This window comes from Mesitornis unicolor, unplaced genomic scaffold (assembly GCF_000695765.1).
Source record: "Mesitornis unicolor isolate BGI_N332 unplaced genomic scaffold, ASM69576v1 scaffold16715, whole genome shotgun sequence".
NCBI classification, from domain to species: domain Eukaryota; kingdom Metazoa; phylum Chordata; class Aves; order Mesitornithiformes; family Mesitornithidae; genus Mesitornis; species Mesitornis unicolor.
In genome coordinates, this window is record NW_010187668.1 from 65,705 (window position 1) to 89,629 (window position 23,925).

A 23,925-nucleotide genomic window follows, 5' to 3' on the forward strand; every position below is an offset into this window, starting at 1 on the left:
GAGCGTCTTATGTTCTGTGTGTGTGCGCGCACACCCACGTGTGCCTATTAGAGACTGCAGGAGTCATTGCTCAGGCAGATGGTGACAGAAGGGGGCTGTCAGGCATTTAGTGCCCTGCTGCCTATCTGGCTGCTAATGCTGTGCCTCCTATGCAGAGGACCAAAAGCACTGTGCCACAGACCCTTGTCAGCACCACCTCCAGCATTTGAGAAGTGAGTGTGGGTGCTGCAAGGGAGAAAAAAGAGAGAAACCTCTCTTACACCTCTTGCTCTTTAAAAAAACTATCTCAGAACATGGCATTTCCTAATTTAGCTTTTTGCTTCTGACTTTATGCCTCCCATGTGAAATAATCTTACACACATAAACAGTTGTAAGAGAAAACAGCAAGCCACTTTTCACAGGTATCAATATTTAACCAGTCTATGCCATTCTCTAAAAGACAAGTCATTTATTAGCTGCCAAAACTCCCATGGATGGCAATGACAGTCAATCACATATTTAAATATGACCCATCAGCTCTCTTCTTGTGGTACAATTTCAGAATTGAAGGATTAAGTTTGTGCTCCTAAGATCAATTCCTGCTCCTAAGGTCACAAAAAACCCAACAGTGGTACGAAGGAAAAGTTTCTCTCCTTACAAGCAAATTCTTCTTTGTTCACTCAAAATGCAGAATATGAGAGCTGTGGGGAAAAAAGAAATCTCAAATTTTTTTCACAGAACTAGATTACATTTTAAAATAAAAAAATACAGTGCCACTATCTTCATATCATTTACTTGATATGACTGCTCTTATTTTTCCATGTAACAACTGAAGATTAAATTTGCAATGAAAATCATGCACCAGGTATTGTCCATGATCTCACCAAATGCAATGAATTTCTTAATAAAACTCCCAAATAAAGGTACAGATGGCATAAGATACATGATTCAATACATTCTAGTTTATAACAATCGAAATAAGATTATAAATGAAGGGTGATAACACACTAATAAAAAGGAGATAATACATTTAGGGCAGCAAAGAAGAAAGCCAACTGTGAAAATGCTCCCAGAAAACAGAATAAAACAGCATCAAAACACATTTGAGAATGGGAAAGGCAAATTCTACTCCTTTTTGCTCCTCAACTCAGAACTGCAGCCAAATTACACATATTTAAAAATATATCTGTTTTTCAATTCCCTAGATTATCATATGCAGCAGTTATCTTAAACCCTTAATAAATGCTGGCATTTTACTCTCCATCTTCACTGAAAAAATAAAATATGTGCTAATACCATATTTTAGATTCCTATGGTTTGCCTGTGCTCTGTGTGGATTTCTCTAATGACGCTCAAGGCTCACTGCGCTCTGGGAAGGAATGCAAAATGCTGCATAATGAAGAGGATAACGACCAGGGAAGATGCACTGAGAGAGACTGGTCACCACCTGACAAGGCAGAGCGCACATAACAGATGTCCCGATGAAATGCGTGCACGTACCTAATCTGTTGGAAGGGTTCCTTTTGAAGAGAGCTCGTAGCAGGCTCTGGGCTTCTATGCTCAAGAACTGCGGCATTCCCAGCTTGGCTCTGAAAGAAAAGAACACTTGAAAAGAAAATAGGTTTCTCAAAAATCTTCCCCATCCCGCTGCGGTTTAAAAAGTGGAATTGTTGTAGTGAAGACAGGTAGACATATGAATTTGGAGACCAAAGGCTACCAAAGCATAATGTGATACAGAGTGAGAACCTGATCTTGTTCTGCTGAACTTATAGAAGGTTTTACCACTGGCTTCACTAGTGTAAGAGTAGATCTAATGAATCTCATAACACCCTTTGCAATCTAAATAAATCATTTTCCTACAAAAATTTTACATTTTTTTTTTAGCTTGCTGGAATAAATTAGAGAATCAAGAGGAATTTAAACAAACAAACAAAACTTCATGAACATAATTATACTAAACCACATATTGATTAAAGAGAAGAAAACTTTTCCCTTGGTGATTCATTGCTAAAGAGGAAAAATGTAATACTGAGCAAAGTTAAGCTTCAAATACTCATGTCTACACTTAACATCAAATGAATGGGAAATTTGCAAAGGAAAATATTTGAAACTTGGCAACAACAGAACATAAGCTGTCTGGCAGAAATGTGGCCATTCCCACTTCTGTGTGAATAACAACATTATAACAGAAAGTAAGATACATTTCTTTTATAAGGCCCTCTCAGTAATTCACTTCCTACAATTTATTCTGAGGGCAATTTTAGAGCCACATGCAGGCACGAGCTGTGTGCATGTTACCAAATTCATGCCTGACATAGCTTTGAAAAACACGTCATGCACATTATTGTTATCTACCCTTCATATATTTAGGATCTATAGGCTACCCGGAGGGTACAGTTATCTCATAGTTAGCAGTTTCAGTACTCACTTGAGAATGAGTGCCATTGTCTCCTTTCTGTCTTTTCCTTGGAAGGGTAACGATCCTGTCAGCATCTCAAACTGTGGAGTAACAACAAAATGATAAATCAAATGAACATTGAGCTGGTTTGTATGGCTGATAGACATCACACTCACCTTCCATTTCCAACACAACTGAAAACTTGAGAAAATAAATGGTCCAACAAGCTGTACTTCAGAAAAAAATGACACAGCAAGTCTCTATTATGCAGGTCATGAAGGGCCAACATGACTGTTTTGTTCAAGAGTCTTGTTACAAACTGTTTACACTGTAACTTAGGGTCAAATTTTGGAATGTTTTGGAAGGTGTGTCATATATGCTGTTTCCTCCACCACAGCTTTTATGGCTGGTGCTGGAGATGAGATGTTTGGCTGAATAGCTATGGCTGTTCTTAGGTGTTTGGCATGGACTGTGGTGCAAGGAAAGTGGGTTCAACATGCTACTCCCCATCTTTTTAGCTTGAGTCAAACCACCTTTTCAACTGTATATTTGCAACACTTAGAGACTCCATCGCTATACTTTGCAGGATAAAGATGCACAAACCCCACATTCTCAGGGCATTTGAGCGTGCTTTTTTCCTCTCCTCCTTTGGTTCCCCTGGCTGCATTCAGTGATAAATTTTGCAAGCATCACATTTAACTGAACCCAAATCTCAAAGCAAAACTCAGCAATCATCATAAATTATTTGTGTAACTCACACATGAAAACATCAATCAGTTATAGCTCCTTTGAAACAGATTAACGCTTTCAGTAAATTTGACAGGAATTTCACATTTGTAACACTAGGTAACACATGTAACACTAGCTCTTGCCACAGTGTTTCATGGGGTTATGAGTGACAGCTGGTTCCTCTGAGTGGAGGATGATGCATCACCAAACACAAAGACACCAAGAAACTTAATTCGGCCTGGGCACAAAGGAGGACAATGTCCATTGAGGGTAAGGAGAATTATTACTTGCCTATGTCTGTGATTCAGGCTTTGGATCTCTTCTACTATAATAAGTATCTACTAATTAATATTCATTAATATGGTTAAATACCTGTTAAGGCAGGACATATTCCGCAACCCTTATGTAGTTTTTGTACCTTATCACCCAAGTACCTTCACTGCTCTCAGGAAGCACATTTGTGCAAAAAATGATCATTTCATCACCAAAACCTATGTCAAACTGCCTCACAGTCTGACTCTCTTCTTTTCCCAGGGTAAATATAGCCATAACATAAGAAAAATAAAAGAAAACATAAGAAAACTGTAACCATGAAACCGTTATGCTAGTTTTGGGAGGAGGGCAGAGGAGAGGTTTAGAAGTCAGATAACTAATTAATTATAGGCAACTGAAGGATTAATCCGCATTAGTATCAAATTACCTCTAGGCAATGAAACACAGTGTAGAAACAAGGAAAAAAACTTTTTAAAAAGTGTGTATGGCTGACAAATATAAACAAGATCTGGAAAGCACAAATGTGTTAACTCATGCTTGGTCTAGGAGAGTCAAGAGAAGAGCTGCCTCGTAGAAATGGAGGAAAGCAGCTTCTCTTCTAGAGAGAAACACGATGGGGGACAATTTTTAAAACTGCTTAAATGACACTGGAGCTCAGTCTTCATTTTCAAAGTAATTCTGACCTACTAGAGCCTTAGTCCTGATAAAAGTTTTGAGATATACTGGGATATAAGGGGCAGAGAACATTGCTTCCCAGAGCAGCAGCAGAAGTGGTATGTGTTGTACTAAATCCTCCTCACAATTTCTATAGGGTTTACATTCAGGCTAAGTACCTACTGTTCACTTACACTTGCTCATGTTCCTGTGTTATTTTAATAAAACTAATTTAACAGCACTAACAATGACTGCTACAGCTCATTTATTTTGGCAGAAATGGGTTTGACACTGCTGATCCAGATGATGCAAACATACGCAACTGCTTGGTCAGTGTCTATGTGAGGAGAAGACGAGTGTAGCTCCCACCAACCACAAGATCACCATGGGTGCAAGGGGCCAAGAAACCCGAAGTCAGGAAATTCAGATGCAATGTCCAAGGGGGTAGGAAGGAAGGAAAAAAGAAATTTAAGTTGTGGAAGGGAGCAGGGGAAATGACTGTCCTGGAGACTGCAGGGAATATTTACTGCGCTGCACTAATGGCTACCACTTTGTTACCACATGTCTCCAATTACACAGGTCTAATGTTGAGATTCATTCAGATTCAGAAGAAATGCTCTTAACATAAATATTTAAAGTGAAAGGCAGCTACAATCAGTTAAATGTACTAGAGATTTTTATTTCAATGAAACAACTGAGCAGCAGTGGGGAAAAAGCACTGGTTTCTCAATTGCAGTCCTAATTACATTTGTTGAAGGTTAAAAATGAAATAAGACTGAAAAAAGAGAAATCATTCATCTCATCAGTTAAAGCTACCACTTCAGCATACAGCAACCTGTTTTCCTCCTTATTTTTTCAAAAAATCCAGAATCTTGCTAAACTTAAACATGCAAACAGAAGTAAGCACTTGCTGCTAACATTTTTTCACAAAAATATGGAGTTGTATGGGTCACAGCAGGCTGACAAGGAGCTGAGCCTAGGTGTGAAGAAACTCTGTAGCAGTTTTGGCTACTAATGCAGACTCTGTAGTTTTCCCAGGAGACTCAGTTTTCACTCTCCTCACTTCCTCATTTGTATAAAACATCTGTTTGCTTCTTGTCTCCCAACGATCTGCTTCTTGGGTATTTTGGAGGGCCACATACTGTTAGCCAGTACTTCGGAATGCTTTGCCTCCCTCCAAACTTGACTTCCTTTCTGTGCCTATATTCAGCAAGAAAGGCAAATATTCCCTGTTCCAGTCAGCTGCCTATTAAGAGAACCACAGAATTAAAGCCTGATGGGAAGAGGCCCCTCTAGTCACATAATTCAGTCCCTGCTTAGGTCTCCATGTACTATTCAGTGCTTCCTTTCTCTAGTTTTCAGGGCAATTGCCAGATTCAGTAGGCAAAATACCAGCCCTGGAGACCTCAGAAGTTAGGCATGTGAGAAGTCCTTGGGAAAGAGGGACACATTGTCTGAGGGAATGGATTCAAGAAGAGTCCCTGGTAGGTCACTGAGGAAGATAATGAACAAGAAAAAATCCACAGCCTGGAGTAATTGCCACATGAATCTTCCTAGCAGATAGAAGGAGAGCAGATTGAGCAAATTACTCCAGCCTAAGTCTGCTAAAGTACTGTGAGCCTAGGATGAAATTCAGGGTCACAAGGAAACTTGATACCACTCAGTTTAGAAAAGCAGAGACAGTCTTGTCAGGACAGCTGGGTTCCCTTTTCAACACTTCCAGTCATTTTCCAGGTAGCTGGTAGCCTGTCAACCACTCAGTTTTGCCATCTGTAAAATGCATTAAGTATTTTTCATTATTAGTAAGGTGTGACACATAACAAGTTAGTGTTTGCAAAGGTGCAAAGGGTTTGAATACCTTCTCATAGCAGCTAGCATGAACATTCAAAATACTGTTCATGAAGACTATCCCTCACACTGAGAATAAAACAAGTGCTATGATGGGTTTCCGTAAAAGAAGATCATATTGCTTTGATGTTTCATATTGATTTTTCCAATCCGCAGTACAGTTATTACAAAATTACTACAGAACTGACTACTTTGCCTGGATACCAAAAGAATATTTTCTTGTGAAGACTTCATTACTTACACATTCGCTACATTGCTGACAAACATAAACACAACTTTTTATTTGAGACTGCCAACTGACTACCCCTCTTCTTTCTCTAGTTATATTCTACTCTCTGCTCATATGACTCTCAAAGGTGTACACTGATTTTTCCTGAACTGAAACAGATACAACTTTCATGAAGTCTGTGGTCTTGTAAATTGGCTGGTATGATGAGCTATAAAACCTCTGCTTTAAGCAGCCTTCCAAGAGACTTGTGCATGCTATATTACACAGACCAGTTTATCTGGGCTTCAGAGATGGCTCTTGCAGCGCAGCTGAAAAGGTATTAGTCATATATACAACTTTTTAACAATTTAAGTCAGTTGCTTGTTAATGCAGATCTCTTGATGTAAAGCTTTTGTAGAATACGTCCTATCCAAAATCTCCAATGCAATGAACAAGATGCAGGAAGGCAGAAGACAAAATCTGTTCAGTTATGATAAACCAAATAAATTCACCAGTACAAACTTTTAATTGGATACCAGCAGTCATCATCACATACTAAATGAGAGGCAGGTACTGTCAACTGGAATGCTCAGAAAGGGTGAATTTCAAGATTTGTCTGATTATACCCATTGACACATACTAAGCTACCATAAAACAACTGAAACAAACTGAACAGGAAAGGAACAGAACAGATAACAGTTTGGGTTTTGTGACCTGGGTCAAAGACTTAGCTGGTGGTAAATGTTGCTGATACTAAAACTCACACTGAGTAATAATTAATAACATAATTAATAATTAATTAGTACGACGGGACCAGACTTTTTCAGGTAAGTTTGTTTTGATATTAATAATCACAACATGCCACATTTAATGTTGCCTTCAAGGATCACTCAGTTTGATTCTGTCCTGTGCCCTGGACATTGCACCTTGGCAAGGAGCGGTTAGCACAACCTGACTCTTCATATTGTAGCATTAATCCCTTTTCACAGAATAAAACAGACAAGAGACTGTTTCATTGCTCTTCTGGCTAGGTTACAGGCCATTGTGTCACTCATTATCTGCCTCATATGTTCCCTCTTTGGGAGTGAAAATTATGAATGAAAATTGCATTAATTATGTATGAAAATTACACTGTCACATTCACTTCCTTTCAGTCTGTGCATATGCCACCAACTGGTATATTTTCTTTGTATATTTCACATCATTCTGCAAATTACTTAAAGAGAAATGCTACTAAATCATTTGGATGTCATGTCATTCTCTTTAGTTTTTCAGACTGGCAGGAAAACAGCTTCCCTAACAGAACATACAAGTGACTGAGCAAGGAAAAGAAGGAGAGATGAGCAGAGCTAAAGACAGCACCAGAAAATCCTCCTGTACTTTTAGTTTATGGAATTGTCCTTTTTCTGCCCCAAAACAGTTAATTGTTAAAAAGGTAAAAAGACTGAACTGATTAAAGCTATTTTTCTCTGAGATGTCTGGTAGCAGTCAAAGGCTTAAAGCATCAGCTTACAGTTAAAATTATTTTACTCCTTTTAGCTCATCTCCTTTTATATGGATTCTTATCTTTTCTAATTCTAATACTTCAGGCCCCTGGGGGAGGGGATGAAAACAGAAATGAAGGAAATTAAAAAAGAAACCCTGGTAAAAAGCAGGTGGGAAGGAGCCAAGTTCATTAGCAGTTAAAAGAAAAATAACCTATGCACCAAATATGTCTTTTTAGCTGAAGATAAGACAGTGAGAATGCATAGCAATCCTCCAAAACTAAATGTAGAATTAAAAAAAATTAAGGATTGGGATATATTTATTATATGAGACATAACCTATTGATTTTCCTCTATAAACATATGTGGTTCAGAAGTGCTGAGCATTCACAATTGGACTTGTGGCCAAAGAAGATAAGGATGTTCTCCTCCTTCAAAATTCAGGTAATAAATTACATTATTTACTTAGATTAACTGCTGTCAACCAGCTAAATCAGTGATGTAGGCCCTTCCCACACCAAATTTTCACTAGTTTTCACATTGCTTTCTATCCTTACTTCCTTTGGTGACACCAGTTGTCTGGTTAGAGTAAACAACATCTAAACATACTCTATGGATTGTGGGCTATAGTGTAATATATAGCTACCTCAAATAGCTTCCATACCACAGGAAATGGAGCTGTATTAGAAGAGCAGGTGGCTGCATTAATTTATGCTTCTGCCCTGGTTCTTCAGGGGAGCAGTGATAATGACAACCAGGGTGAGGTGTAACGTGAGCCACAGCTGCAACACTGCGCTGTGTTACATTGTTGTCAGTGGCTGTTAGTGGTAGCCCTGCAGTCTGCAGGAGAGAGCAGCATCACTTTCATTATCTGAACATGCCACCGTGAGAGCAATAATGGTCAAGGACTAGCACTGTGCTTGATAAAATGATGCTAGGAATAACGGCTTCAAAAAACCCACAGTGTTAAAAAAAACCAACTCCATAGTTTTTAAAAAAAAAATCACAGTGTCACGAAACAACTTCTCCTTGATTGTCCCTTCGTCTTCCTCAGCAGCAATGGCACCATGGACTGAAGAGGCTGGAAGGGTGCACGAGGGAGAAGGTCAGCACCCGAAGACCTAATTTTAGGTGGCTGGCGTGAGGAGGGTTCAATACCTCTGTCAAAAACATCCCTGATGCTGTATTCTAGTGTCAAATACTGCAGCACTCAGAAGGATGTTATTGGGTCCTTCTCATAAGCCAAGCAGCTCCACTACAGTTATCAGATACCTCTTGCAAAGCTCTTTTTGGGAAGTGTTTTTCAGGGCCTCACTTCTCAAGCAGTGGGGAGCTTTCTTCTATATTCCAGGCTAACTATATTTCATAGTGAGTTTTATCCATGTCTTCTCTTTGGGAAACATTACTCTCTTGCTTAAATAGCTTATTTCTCTCTGTAGTGTTCTTCCCTGTGATGCATTAATGGTATAGGTACTATACCATCTTTGGACCATTATTTGACTAATAAGCATCTTCAATTAATTAATTCCCTCTGCAACACTGTATCAAATACTTTATTATAATGCAGACACCTGAGATCCACTTTATTTACTTTGTTTAGAAAAAGATGGCTATCTCATAAAGGAAAATATCAGATTAATCTAGCATGGGTGATTTTTGGTAAATTAATGTTCTGTTTTAACTGACTTTCCATTGATTTCTATGTATAAAAAAGAATTAGCACAGTTTCAAATACTGATTCCATTTAAACTACCAGAGTAGCTTGCAGGACTCTTAAAAGTTAAGCAACAGTGAGGAAAAATTGTTACTTTCATATAATGTTGGGGAAAGAGCCTTCTTGCCCTCTGTGTCAGATATTCCTCAGTCACAGACTACCACTGCTGAGCAGTTACAATTAGAATTTCCTTTTCAATAGTTAATGCAATGCAAAGACATGTAAGAAAAAGATGAATTCCTAACTCTGTGTCAACTGATAGATTTGTGTCTTTCTGGTAATACCATCCCATGAAAAGAAGTAATTTTAAAACTGTTTCACATATGTCAGTTTAAAACCAGCTTCAGCATTCACTCGGGACAAAGCAAACGTCCCAAAGTAGTCACAATCAAGACAGAGAAAAATGTACAGGAGAAGAAAGGAGGATGATATGGTGCATGTATATATTTGATTTCTTTTCCTACCAGGAGAAGAGAGAGGTTCTGGAGTGACAGTCTCACACCAGCTAATAAGACTGACAAGAAATTCACTCCCAGATAGTCCAAAACCCACCTGATTCTCATTAGTGGAACAAGAATAAGCAATGTTAATGTGAAGAAGATAGAGGAATGGTAAAAGAACCACTGAGGTCCTGTGAAACATTCAGAGTGCCCTCTAAAATATGTCCTTTTAAATCTGTATTTTGCAGAAAGAAAGAGTAATCTTTTGAGCTTCTCTAAGAGGATACCCCTAACCTCTATAAATTGCTGCTTAAGGCATTGTTTTCTAACAGGAGCCACATTAGTAGCTACGCAGACGTTTCTTCTGAAATGTTTGAGCTCTTCTGAGCTTGCTTTGCCCTGTTTCTGTGGAACGGAGATACGGCTCATGGTAACTAACTGAGACAGCAAAGGACTGTGAGAAGGATGAGAGAGAATCTGGGGCCAAATGGTACCTTGTATACTGCTACAAGCAGCTGGTTCCCCATCGCTGATGCAATGAAAATGATCAAGCACTCATTACACATCTACTTTCCTATCAACTCTTAATTGCTGAAAGCAATCAGGGATCAATCAGGGATCTGATCTCTCCTACAGCCACCCCTCCAACAAACACACACAAGTTTTCCATTACCATGAGCACACCGAAAGACCACCAGTCAGCACTCTGCGTGTGTCCCCGGCGGTTGACCACCTCTGGGGCCATGTACTCTATTGTCCCACAGAATGAATATGCTCTCTTGTCATGGTCGATGGCTTCTTTACTCAGACCAAAATCTAAATAAATTGAAACAAAAAAAAGACTTGTCAGATATTATTTACATTTTTTGTCACTTAAACTGTTCAAACCATATACACCCACCAACCAATGAAGGACTCTTCTATCTGCATGCAGGAAGGCCACAGGCAAGTCTGTGCTGAAGCCTTTCCTACGCAGAGTGCCTGGTTGGCATTTGTTAATACCTGAAAGCACATGTTATCATTTTCTCTATTCAGAATGAAGTTCTGGCTCAAAGCAGAAGAGAGAGTTTAAATAGACAGCAATGCATAGTACAGGTTTGATGAAGACAATGCTGGTAAGGATTCTTGCTCAGATAACTAAGGTATTAGGAATAACAATCCCAGATGGACAACAGGGAAAAGGATGGCCAGACAGCACCTTCAGGGTGGCAGAGAGATGTCTTCCCAGGTGTCCCTTGCATAGTGATATTTCAGAGAATTTAATATGGATAAGAAACCATTCTGGAAGCACCCTTCCATCCATGGTGGTAGGCATCCAAGCCTACTCAGTAAAGAGTACAATTTTACCAAGAAAACGCTATGTTAACCATCTGCTGTGTAGCACGGATGCTTCATGAATTACTAGAGAAGAGAACCCCAACACTTAAACTCTTCTGGTTTCTGAGTTTTTGTAAGCAAAGTCTTTCCATGCAAAGATCAAGATGCATGGAATACACTGCAGAAAAAAACCCAACCAAACAAACCAGCTTGTAGACATGAAGTTTTTAATTCTTCAATTATTACCTGTTATCTTAATGTGGCCCTCTTCATCTAGAAGAATGCTGTAAAGTAAAAAAGCAAATATAAATTCATTAGGTAGCTGCAGAGTGCAGTTAACAAACATGAGTAAAATATGTCTAAGACAGTTAAGTAGATAGGCAAGACTCAAATCCATGTGTAAACAATCCCCCAGTGGATTATATGCCTCCAGAAAGAAAAACAATCCTCAAAAGTCTGAAGCACCCATGGCCTGTAGCAGTTGCACAGGGAGCCTCCTCCTTACTCTATAGGATGCTCAGGGTGGGCACGCAAACTGAGCTCAGAAAGAACAGGCTGTTCAAAAGCCAACAACTGCAGAGGATCTGCTTCCAGCAGGAGAAGGAGCTACAGGTTTTCTGCTCTTCTCATAATGAGAAAGGCAAGCATACAAATAATCAGGGCTTGGACCTAAAATTAACTCCAAATGTAGATACGTTCATGCTGATGCAATAAAAGTGATTGTAGAGTATAATGACTAGTCACAGCCTAACTGCATGGATCTCAGCCCCTGCTAATTTATTCTGTCCGGAAGCATAAATGAAAATTCAGCCTGGAAGCCAAGTTCAAGTGTTCTCACATTTGCCACCTGCCAGCATGTTTTATTCTCACAAAGGCACTCCAATATTTCTGTGAGAAAAAAGACTGAAGTTCACAAAAACCATTGCTAGATTTTGTGGAAACAAGAAGGAACAATGAAACTGAAAAATAATGATTTTTGGTAACTTTTCTGCCTATAAATGCTGACACAGTAATGAGGGTGATGTTTCTTCAGTTCTAGTTAGATTTAGTATATTTTTCTTTTCAAAATGGTCTAGCAAAGTGTCAGCTATTTTTATATTCCACTTAGAGAGTCACTTTAATCAGGAAGAAAAATAAGACAGAAGTGTAACAAACACACTGGACTATACTTTGTGAAAGGTTGTCTCTATACTGAAACATAATTGAAAAGAGATGATCTGTCATTTTTTCATGTCTTTAGAACAGACTATTATTGTGCAATTCATCAAACAAATGCCAGCCACTGAGTCACTACTATGTGCTCAATAATTAAAGCTTTTTCTTCTCAATAAAAGTATCTCTACCTCTAACCTTTCTCCCTAGTTTTCTTGAAAAGGTATAATTTTTAAGTACTAGCCTTAATCAGGCATGTTTAAATGTGTTTTTGTGACTGCAGTCCCTAAACAAAAGGCTTTTGCTTCAGAAGAGAGCAGAATAAAACAACTGCCAGTGTGGAATTGAGAGTGAATGTATGAAATCCAAAGATCTGGCTCTGGAAAAACAGCAAAAGGGAGTACAGCTCACAGAAATCACCCAAAATTTTGCCTTACACCCAGGAAGCCCCTGTAAATAACAATGCAATTCAAAGGTTGTGGGATTTTCCCCATAAACGTAGATTTTATGAATGCTCATTAGAGGGCTCATATCTTGCCTTTATTGAAAGGATGGGGGCCATACCAACACAGCTATCAGACTGGTAATACTGTCTTAGGTTAAATGAGCCAGAAGCAACCAACAGACTTCTTCACACTGAAGATGTGCATGAGCAGCAAAATTAATGGATCCAGGTTTCCTAGGGATATTTATCCTATATGCCCTAGAACTTGATCCTTAGTTCCCTCCCCTGTCTCATGTTCCCTCATCATCCATACACAGAGCCCTCGGTTGCCTACAGCTTCCTCATGGCCCCTGGCAGCACCCTTGGGACAGCCAGGTGTTTCCACATTTGAAATTTGGTAACACACATGGTGCTATGGTTGTGAACTGAAAATTACATTTGATGTAAAAAGAAAATAGGCTAACAGTGAGAAAAAGATAACTGTTGCACTGAATTAACTTTGAGTGACATTAAGAAGCAAAGAACAATGTAGCTGCTTCTAAGCATCTGAATTACAGCAAATGGTTTTCCTTTGACTGTAGAAGCAAACTTATTGTCTGATCATACTTTCTGTCTTCTCTTTTCATCTTTATCACTTTACAGTTTCTTTTTGTCCCACATTATCAATAGTAGAAAATCTATTGTGACAATCACAATTACAGTAGCTATGGTTTGCAGGATCAGCTACTCTGAAATAAGCTAGTATTTTGCAGAAAGGTTAAAAGGATCAGAAGTTGTTAATAGTATCCAGACTAGAGAAAAATCTTTCTTCTAAATCAATGTACTGAAATTATTAAAAAGAAAACAAAAGAAGTAGACTACTTTAAAATGTTTAACTAGACTATAATCCCATTACAAGATTTTTATTTTATTTTATTTGCTCAGTTTAAGGCTTGAGTGTGTTTACAGGATACTGTCATTGTAAACCTGGTCTTTATTTCAAAGCAATAACAACATTTAGCCTCAGGATGGTCTCACAAACATTCCAACTGCTTTCACCAACCTCAGTTTAAAAGCATGCCTTGAGAATATAAAGGCTGAAAATCTCTATGTTAGAGGCTGGGCAGCTAAACTAGTAGCAGGTGAATGACATACTCCAAGTTACAGGAGAAGCCTACAGTAGAGCTAGGACTGCAACCTTCCTAGATTTTTTTCTGCAACTTTAGCACAGGATTAAAGAGCATTTGTTATGAGTTGAGACCATTTTAAAGGGACTCTTAAATCAAGGACATAGCAACTCCCTTCTATTTCTCTCTCTTTATTTTTAATTTTGAGTCATAATTTTTAGGCTTCACTTTGAACTCCAAGATACCCAAATCATTGTGAAGTTCTGCCAAATCTATTAAAGCTGGAACTTTGTGTTCTGGTGGGGGGTTTTTGTTTGTTTGGGTTTTTTTTTGTGGTGGTGGTGGTGGTGGTTGTTGTTGTTGTTTTGGGCTTTTTTGGTTTTGTTTTTGCCTTTTTTTTAACGATTTCAGTTTCTTTCCAAGAAAAGTCAGTTGTGCAGAAAATTGAACCCACACTTTATGTTTTTCAGAAAAGGTAATCAAAATTTCAGGTTGGAAAGAAAACCTGAAACTACATAACGTGCTTAATTTGATTGCAGGCTTTGTTATCAAAGTACCAGACAGAGTGAAGTATTCAAGTATCTCCCAAAGAGATAAAATTTCTCACAAACTGTCCACCTTTCATGACATTTCAGTGTTTGCATGACCCCATACTATTTCACCATGCTATACAGTCTTACGACAAACTAATCTCTGCTGTAGCTTCTTTGACATCATGAAGTCCCAAAAAAGGGACGGCTTACTTTGATGGAAGATGATGGTTATTTTCCACTAAAAGTCTTTATTCTTTACTGATTCTCAGATGTTCCCTCTCTACACTAGGTAGCTACATTCATGAAGGAATTGCCACAGTTTGAAACATGCTGCATTAAGCAGCGATGGTTTGTTTATTTAGAATATAGTTCAACAATTCAAGAGTTGCTTTACGAGCAGTTATATGAGCAGTCCCTTGTACGAGCAGCTGAGAGCATTACAATGTAAACCACTCCTTGTTAATCAAAGCGCCTATGACAGAACTGTGTCAAGGTGTGTCTGGGTACCTGGAGATAGAAAAGGTAAAAATAAATAAAAAAGTCTGTGCATTCTCAGAAGGTAGAGTTACTTCTAAGTTACTCATACCTTCAAACCACAGCATAAGAAATAACATATGCAACATACACTACTTTATAATAAGTTCCCATTTTTCTAGTTTTGTATATTTATCATAAGTAATAGCTTGATCCTGCAGTTCTTAAACAGAAACATGCCTGCCCATTTAAGTAACTCAACAGGTTTCAGCGTGACTGAACAGTACCTTGTTCAACAAGGGATGCCACTGAAATCAGTAAGATAACTCAAGGAGAAGAATTTGGCGGCAACAATTTAAGGGGAGAAGCATCTGCTTGTTCTAAACAAGACTTTAAGCAGAAAACTTGATTTCTTGCCTTCTTGAAGTAAGTAAAGCTAACTTTATAACAACTCCCAGAGTATATATTCTAGTTGCACTTAAAATGAATTCATAGCTCTGAATTGTTAATATGGATTTTTGCTCAGGGAATCTTAAAAAAAAAGTCGAACCTTAAATTTTAATGTACTGAGGATGCTTTCAAGTGGTCTGAAGAGTGCTACTTTCTAACTAGTCTTCTTTGACATAAGCAATTCTGATGAGTTTCATTTTAGGATAGTTATAGAGCTGACTAAAGCAATCTCAAACCTATTAGCGGTTACTTTTGGGAGCTTCTGGAGGACAGCAAAAGCACAGAACAGTGAAAGGTCAAATGCAGTGCCTATCTTTTAACAAAGTGCGAGAGAGAAAAAATTGGAAAATTATGAATTAATTTATCTCCAGTTCTGCAAATCTGAGAGAGTAAACCTTGTTCTCTAATCTGACTGGTAATGTTTCTCCACAAGATGTGGGTGTAATTCTGTATGTTTCACTTCAAAGGAGATATGGATCAAGAGAAACCAAAGGGGAGGAATCACCAGATGCCTAGAAAGACTGACTGGTGAAGAAGAGTTCAATAGTTCGATTGTTTAGGGTACAAAAGAGGGTCTGAGGACAAGGATGTGCTTGCAATCACCCAAGGCTGCTGCTGAGAGTAGAACAAGCTGGCTAAGAAGTCTCAGAGGACAGGCTAAGGAGCAATGGCCTGCTACTGTGGGAAATTTCAAATTAGCTATTGGGATCAACTTTCTAGATATACAACTGGTGAAACACTACCTAGAGGCCTTCTGTGGAGATCATGGAGCCTTCACCAGCTATATTAAGCATAGGTTAGCAACACACCTTCATATATTTGACCCTACCCAAGGGCAAGGGGAGGATAAAAACATCCTGGGATGGTACTAATTTTCTTTTATCACCTTATTTATAGAGCTATCATTTCCCAGATGTAATTTAAAAGTATATTGATTTTTTTCCCTTCAGAATGAATTTTTTCTGCTGTACCTGTTTTTTTTACTCTACACCTAAAGTTCTGGTGAAATCACAGGCTGTCATGCTCTGCTGTCCTAGGCATGTCTACACATACACTTTGCACTTTTATATAGCTATTTTTAAAGGATATGGTTTTTAATCAAAAAGATGCTTTTATTTATCCCCAGGTATGAACTTGAGTTATACCAGTCTGGGTGATCTCCTTTCCTGTACAACAGTAGTTACATCCATGTAAAGTAATTTTATACTATGATAACTGTATCCAGATTCAGCTGTATCACCGGTATCTATTTAACTATACACTGAAGACGACAAACCATACATTCAGAAGTCAAGGAATACTGGAATGAGGGGTGACACCTTAATTTTACACAGTGATCTACCTGTTTAAAGGTCTTTAATTACACAATAATACTTGTTCTTCTCTTCCAGAGAACTCTTGCCTCAGTTGGCTGAACAGGTAATACTCGGGATTTTAGCAGAGTGGTACAGTGAAGGGTATGGCTGGCTGGTCTCAGGTCAGATGACAATGCACAGGTAATTTGGCTCCATCTTTGTCTTTTCTACATGTTTCTCTGTGACAATGGCAAATCAGTGACACCTTCCTTTCTTAGGTGAGCTTTAATTTCTCAATTCACTGATCTCTGATTTGAGACACTGCAGTTTGGTTTGCAGAAATTTTAAGTGCTCTGACTTGCAACTGAAGTCAGTGAGAGATGTGCTTTGATATGCAAAGTGACACATAATACTGAGAACTCTGAAAAACCAGGTTCTTGGTATCTCAAATACAGTGAATAGTTTTGACATGCACTTAATTTTCTCCTTGGTTTCTAACTTCTCCCAAAGCAAAAGAATTATGGCACATGTCTATAAAGGTAACAGCACTGTGACTTATATTTGAATATACAGACTCATATTTGGATACTTTCTAACAGCAACTTCATTTATCATGTATTAGTTTGAAAAACATCTTCAACTAACACCAGGAAGAAGAGTAGTGTGTGATTCATGCTAGTACTCATTAGAAATAAAGTTTAAAACTGAAAAGCTGTAATTGGAGTTATTCTATAATGTGCACGTTTGCTGATGCTGAGTGAATAAAATAGCAATTCAGAATGAAGTTGAAACTGAAGAGCTGCTGGCAGATGATGCAACAGCACGTGGCAGTGGCAGCAATGGTGTGATTGCTGTTTACCTACATTTCATGTTATGTGACAAGCCTTCATCCCTCCAGAGATTTAACTTGGAGAATGACTTCTTGTATTTGACAGAGACTTCGTTTTTCAGTTTTGATTGCATGGATGGGCAAGACTGGAAATTTTAGTCACCTGCAAAAGGGTGTCTAGCCCAAAGGACTGAGAGCTCTCATAACGTACAACTGTATGAATTCATACAATACTACTACTATTACTGTTGTAACCAACACATAAAATTAAATATAAAGTTTAATCACACAGTGCTGTGTTGTAGATAAATAGTGTCCTCCCCTTCAACCTCTCACCTATGAAGTCCACCTGCCATTACTCTTGGTCTCTTATCCATAATATGAAAGCAAGAACACTTCATTTTAAAGAACAAGCTGCATATTTTTGAACTTCATGTCACAGAAGGAAAAGGTTGCTCTGTTGTTATAATTTGAAAGTGTAAACAACATCCAAACAGACTGCTCTCAGTGGTCATCCTTTTTAAATGATGGTGATCATTACATTAAAAAGACTGGTAACTTTGAAACATTGCAGCCTGTTTAATTGGAGCTGGCATAGGAGATGTAGGCAAAGCACCAGGCAAGTGGCATGGAATGAAAACATCACTCCCAGTGATAGCACTGGGGGTGTTGTTTGGTCTACTGATGTACTGCAAAGAAATTAAAAAAGGAAAAATCTCCATAGCATCATATTAGGAATAGAATATAGCTTCAAGTATAAGCAAGAATAATTTTGGGGGATATACTTTGGATCATTAATAAAAGTGTTTTTAAGAACCTGATTATCACGTCTCTCAGGAGCTAATATGCACACTAGTTTTCAGACATGCTCTTTTCCTTTAAACAACGGCTGCAATAAAACTGAACAGTGCCCCAATATATTTCATATGAGCTGGAAGTGGAGTTGCTTTGAGAAGTTTATACCACATTGAGGGGTGTAAAGATTACAGATCAGAAAGGAGCAGCAGATTAAATGCTGCAAATGGAGGACAATGCTACTGAAGTCAAAAGCACAGAGATCTGAATCCTGCGCTTAGATCATTCACTAAACTGAAGGCCATGCTCACAGAGGCCACCTCCTACTGGTGTATAGTTAAAGTATTTGGCCCCAGGCTGAAATAATATGATAAGAAGACCCTACCTCTGATGGTGAAGGTTTCATATGTAGAGTCTTACATACAAGAAGCAAGGCAGAGCTCCTCTCAAGGAGCAGAAATGACCTGAAAGTTCATATATTTACTTTTCGGTTCGCTCTTTCTCATTAACTTACTTTTCTGGTTTTAGATCCCTGTAAATAATTCCAAGACCATGGAGGTGGTCCAACGCTAAGGCCAGCTCAGCTAAGTAGAACTTGACATCCTCTTCTGTAAACATCACCTAGAGAGAAGAAAGAGAAGAACACATCTATTTACTGGACAGTGGTGGGCTGGGTTGCATTAAACAGACAGGGATAAGGATTTGCCTAACTCAGGAATGTGGGAAGGACCATCATATCAGGTTCAATTTTCCATAATTTGTCTGAGCTTACATTAACAATTCTTACCAGGCTGTCCTTATAATGCAAAACATGATCTTTCAAGTACTTCTATTTCTTAAAACATGCTGCTCTCATTTGTCTCATTTGTTTAGATGACACCATGTCACAATAATATGAATAAGGTTCTAACTCTTTAACCTTTGGAAACGAATAGTAAAATTCAATAGGTTCAGCGCAGCCCTTATTGCTTTTGTGACTCTTAATTTGCAACAATCTTGGGATTTGGTTACCAAATTCCCACAAAATAATATAAGGTAACCTCTTTGGGGAAGTGAAATGCTTCCAAACGTGAGCAGAATACACAGCATGAAGAGACTCGGAGATGGATTTAAACCCCTGTGAACTGAGGGTCCAAGCAATCTCAGTGCAGGTGCCCTGGGCAGTGACATGCTGTCCAACACCAAGGGCCTGATGAGGTCTAAGGTGAGGGCAGCTGTTTCCTTTCCATAGCTAGTACAGGTACTGCTAACACTGAATGCTCTGTTCTAGATGGGAAGAAACTCCTGTAATTGAAAAAACACTAAATTCAGAAAAACTGAGCTCAGATGGCAAGAAATCCCTTTGATTCAACTTCCATTATATCCCAGAAGTTATTAAGTTACCTTTAATTAAATTTTACAACGTGCAGTGTTAATAATGCAGAAAGAGAAGCTGATATATTGGATATGCAAGTGTGAATGTTATGTATGACAGAAGTAAAATGAGTCAGCTCAATACCAATTTGCATGTCATATGTAAATATCTAAAACAGAAGTTACTGAGCCTATTTTTAAAATTAAGTCTCTGCTCTTGGAAAGGGGCAGCCACAATAGTTCAGTGATCTGAGAAGCTGCAGGAGGCTGAGAGCAAAATAGTGGATTCAGAAAACAGATGTCACATATTTTATTTAAGAATATCACTGCAAGGGCTAGAAAGAAAAAGGATACACAAGAAAAAGCTCTGACGAAAAATGTAACTGGTCTGAACATAAAAATTGCATTAATTATCAAAAAAAATTGAAATTATTTATAAGGTTTAAAATAAATAATATAAGCAAGAGAGAAAATCAGTAGAATCAGGAAAAATCTAATTTATACAGACATATCCTGCTAAAGTCAGAAGTCTCAGAAAGAGGAAGAGAGAGACAAGCTTTGCATGCACTCATGCTGCAGTAGAAGGGATCTGATTGAAAGCCTACTGAAATCAATACTCTTGGACCAGGTGTGTAATGAACAAATTGCAGCCAGTACAATTTATCCCATAAGGTCTTCCCTCATGACGTCTTGCCACTAAACAGTTGCAAAGTATGGGTAGACAAGATAAGCTGCAAACACTGAAGAGAGAAGTGTGTGAAAGGACTGTCAAGTTAAGAGGACTCATTCTTGGTAGTATAAAGCAGAGAAGTCTGTGCATTGAGCTGGAAAAGCCTTGGGGAAAATGTGAAATTTTAAAGGAGTACAAAATCTCAGCAGTTCTCTTTCACTTTTGAGTTCCCTTGCTGTGCAGTAGGGGTAACTGCCCTCTGTAGGCAAGAATCACTTTCTCTCTTCTCCTGTGAAACTGGAGAGAAAAGATACCTTGCTAAGACAACACGCTGTGTCCTAGCAAAGCCTGATTTCAGGACAAACAGCAGAAGGATACTTTTATTTTCTTTAATCTTTTTCCTCATATTAAAAATAACCGCTACCACGTACCGAGTACTTACACAAGTATCATTACTTGACAGTGTAATTAACTTATTGATAATGTTTTTTCACATTAACAAACAAGTCTTGAAAGCAAATGCTTGGGCTCTCAAGCTGTGACACACACAGTAGTGTGCAGCATGTCACTGCACCAGGAATTGTATGGGAAGGAAAAAAAAAAAAGAGGGAAAAAAGGGAACTTTTGAATAAAAGTACTGTTTTACAGCTTTTTTAGTTAACTGTAATCCCCCAAACCAAGAAAAGCAAACAGATTTTTGCCTCAAGATGGCATTTGAAAGGTCCCTATCTTATCTTTAAAGATCGTGCGTTAGGTGGTTGCTGGCACTCCCTGTCTCCACAGCTTGGAAAGAGACAGAGGGCTAGGGACACCATGTTGGTGACAGAGAACTCTGGGGCTCAGAAAGGCCCCAGGGAGGTAGGGTTGTATTTACCTGTAGTGTCTGCTGGGCCCTTGCATCCTAAATGCAGGAGAATGCACTGCTTCAAGCAATGCAGACAGCATTTGGAGATGCAGACAAGTGCTAAATAAACCTCAAAAACCTGCTGCTGCTCTCTATGGGCATTTGTGAGACATAGGTTTGGACTATTTCTCGATTTCCTTGTTCTCCAGCAGCAGCACCTCTCCAGGGTAGGAGCTATGGAGACCAAGGAAGGGATGGGAGCACAGGGAGATGGAGCAAGCAGCAGCTGCCCCAGGCAGGCAGGAGGAGAGCAGGCCAGGGCTGTGACAGCCAAACCTCAAGCCCTAGGGTGGTACATGGCCTCCAACCTGCTCCCAGCACCTGCTTTTCCCACTTGCCAGCTGATGCCCCACTCTCTGCAGGCTCTCTGCAGGGCTCAGCCCCTGACCCATGGCCTTCTCTGCTTTCTGCTGGCAGCAGTTGGGTTTTTCCAGTGATTATGTGCCCCAGGCAAAATGTATTTGGCATTGATTTCTCAGACTGTTTCTCAACACAACCAAGATATATTTTGCAACCAATAAGTCTAGGGCTATTTTGCCATGGGAATGGCTTAGTAATGGTGCAGCTTTCTACAGCAGTCATGCTTAAATGCTATCTGCTGCATTACTTATGGCATAATTCAAATACAGTTATTAAGAATCCACTTAAAGATGCAAGATAATACAGCTCTATTATATACAGTAGCAGGACTATTCCCAAGGCCATTTTTAATTTCCACCAATTTAATCTGAGTTCTGGAAATCCAGGACAGTCTTTCACTTCTGAAGTTGAAATCTATCAGCTTACCTCTTTGGAGAGTCTTGTGAAAAGGTCCCCTCCCCGCAGGAAATCTAGTATTAGGTACAATTTTCCCTCTGTTTGAAATGCTGCATCGAAAAAGGATGAAGATATTGGAAGTTTGAATCAAGATAAAGTCCCCAAAGAACAAATCATGTGTATCATTCATACCATTAGCTTCCTTGTTATTTCAGCACTTCGAGAACATAAAGAATTAATTTCTGTACAGAACTAAGCAATTGAGCTTAGACTATGGGAAAAATGGTACTGGCTGAGAGAAAACAATGCATTACTAATATATTCTTTTCCATGCTAAGCACCTATGATTAATATTGTTTTCCATTGCACAATGTACCAGGAGTCACTGAGGGCTAGGCACAGAGAGAAGCTCCCAGTTGAGAACCCACACTATCCAAAATGCCCTCAAAAGACCCTTTAAGAGTAACAATGGGGCTTCTCAGGGAGCTGGTGAAGCAAAGGAAGGCAACCCCAGCAAGACAACACATTCATATAAACACACATATAAGTACAGACTGGTTCTAATTATTAAATATAGGTTTTATTTAGATTCTCTGGTTTTTTAAATAATACCTGACAGCAGGTGAGGGGGTTCGCAGATGTATACTCACCAGCTACCCCACCAGCACAATCTATCATGTTAGACTTTATGACAAATGTATTTTGATGAAGGAGTGGCTAAAACCTACTTATACTGAAATTCTCCTTTAGCATAAATGAAGAATTTCACACAGGTAGCCTCTATGATTTTGTTAGAGTTTTAAGTAGGTAAGGGGTATCTGTATGAAATTATAACACATCCAGTTACAATTCCCCGACCAATTTAAGAACAAACATGAATTGTTTTATTATAGTTACCATAATGAAGCTTGACTATGAAAGGATGATTCACTTCTGCCAAAATATCTCTCTCCATTTTTGATCGTACCCGATCCCGAACTATAAAGAAAGAACAATAAGAACAGCGACATATTAAGAGGCAGTATGGTCACTGGAAACAATTTTGCAATCAGGTTCTGGTGACTTGGATTCAACTTCTCACTCTGCTGATGGCAGAGTGACCTTTGGCAAACCACACCACTCTGATGTCCCCTTTTCTGCCAGTTTTGACTGTGCAGAGTCACAATAAAAAGAGTAAGCCTTTGAGGAAGGCACCCCGTCTCCTCCTGCAGAGAACAGCCCTAACTAAAAGGACTACAGTATCACAGACAACAGGAAGGTGATGATGCTTTGCAGAAGCGAACGCTAATGTGAAAATTAAAACTATACAGAAGTAATAACTCTAGCTCATTTAAGATTAAACAGAATGTACTGATCCCAGAGCTCACTGGACTAACCTTGTGCAAATTAACATGTTGTACTATACTGATGCTAGCAGCATTTATGAGATGTCACTGAATAGCACTCTCTGAAAGTGATTTATATAAAATAATTTAAGCTTCCAATAAACCACACAAACAATCAGTAATAAAGTGAAAGGACTGATTAAAACCACTAAAATACCCATTTTTATGTGCAAAAATCAATTATTGTGTCATAGCAGTGAGTAGTTGAGATGAATAGGTAGTAAGAGAAAAAATAGTTACAGAGGTGAGGTGGATTCAAAGTAATCAAAACTGGCACTGAAGATTTCATAGCAAACACATTTAGCAGAATATTCAGATATTGAGGAGAATTCAAGTCCCCACATTATCAGCTCTTGATCTTAGAGATGCATTTTTAAGTCAATCACAGTTTCACTAAATCCGTAATGACAGCATTGACATTTTCTTCTTCTCTCTGTGTCACACAATGCCAATGTGCTTTTCAGCTGAAAGCACCTACTAGGAATGTTATGAGTCTGTTTTAGGTGGTAAGCCTGAGATCTCAGCAAGATTCTGTCATCGCTTGCATGTGTTGTGGATCTGCTGAGAAGCTGAGTACTCTCAGCACCCAAGTAATGAAATGACCATAATGAAAGTACATATTCTGTTGCTGTACATCAAAAATTGATGTACAGAAATAGGTCCAAACCAGCTGATCTGAAAATCAAAAAATAAAATAGGAGTGGAAAGATACTTAGATTTCTTGCTATTTTGAT

The 23,925-nt window shown here is 38.7% G+C and overlaps 1 protein-coding gene across 1 annotated transcript in view; it reads right to left on the reverse strand.

The window, feature by feature from the left end:
- The window catches only part of LOC104541468 (ribosomal protein S6 kinase alpha-2), a 68,598-nt gene extending 45,822 nt beyond the window's left edge, over positions 1-22,776 (reverse strand). The window contains exons 1-7 of the mRNA XM_010185536.1: positions 22,704-22,776; positions 21,837-21,916; positions 18,638-18,744; positions 11,291-11,328; positions 10,401-10,543; positions 2,408-2,478; positions 1,480-1,568 (exon numbers count right to left, since the gene is read on the reverse strand). Of these exons, the coding sequence (XP_010183838.1) occupies positions 1,480-1,568; positions 2,408-2,478; positions 10,401-10,543; positions 11,291-11,328; positions 18,638-18,744; positions 21,837-21,916; positions 22,704-22,761 (586 nt within the window). The 5' untranslated portion in view covers positions 22,762-22,776. The remainder of the gene's footprint in view (positions 1-1,479; positions 1,569-2,407; positions 2,479-10,400; positions 10,544-11,290; positions 11,329-18,637; positions 18,745-21,836; positions 21,917-22,703) is intronic.
- Positions 22,777-23,925: the final 1,149 nt, after the last annotated feature.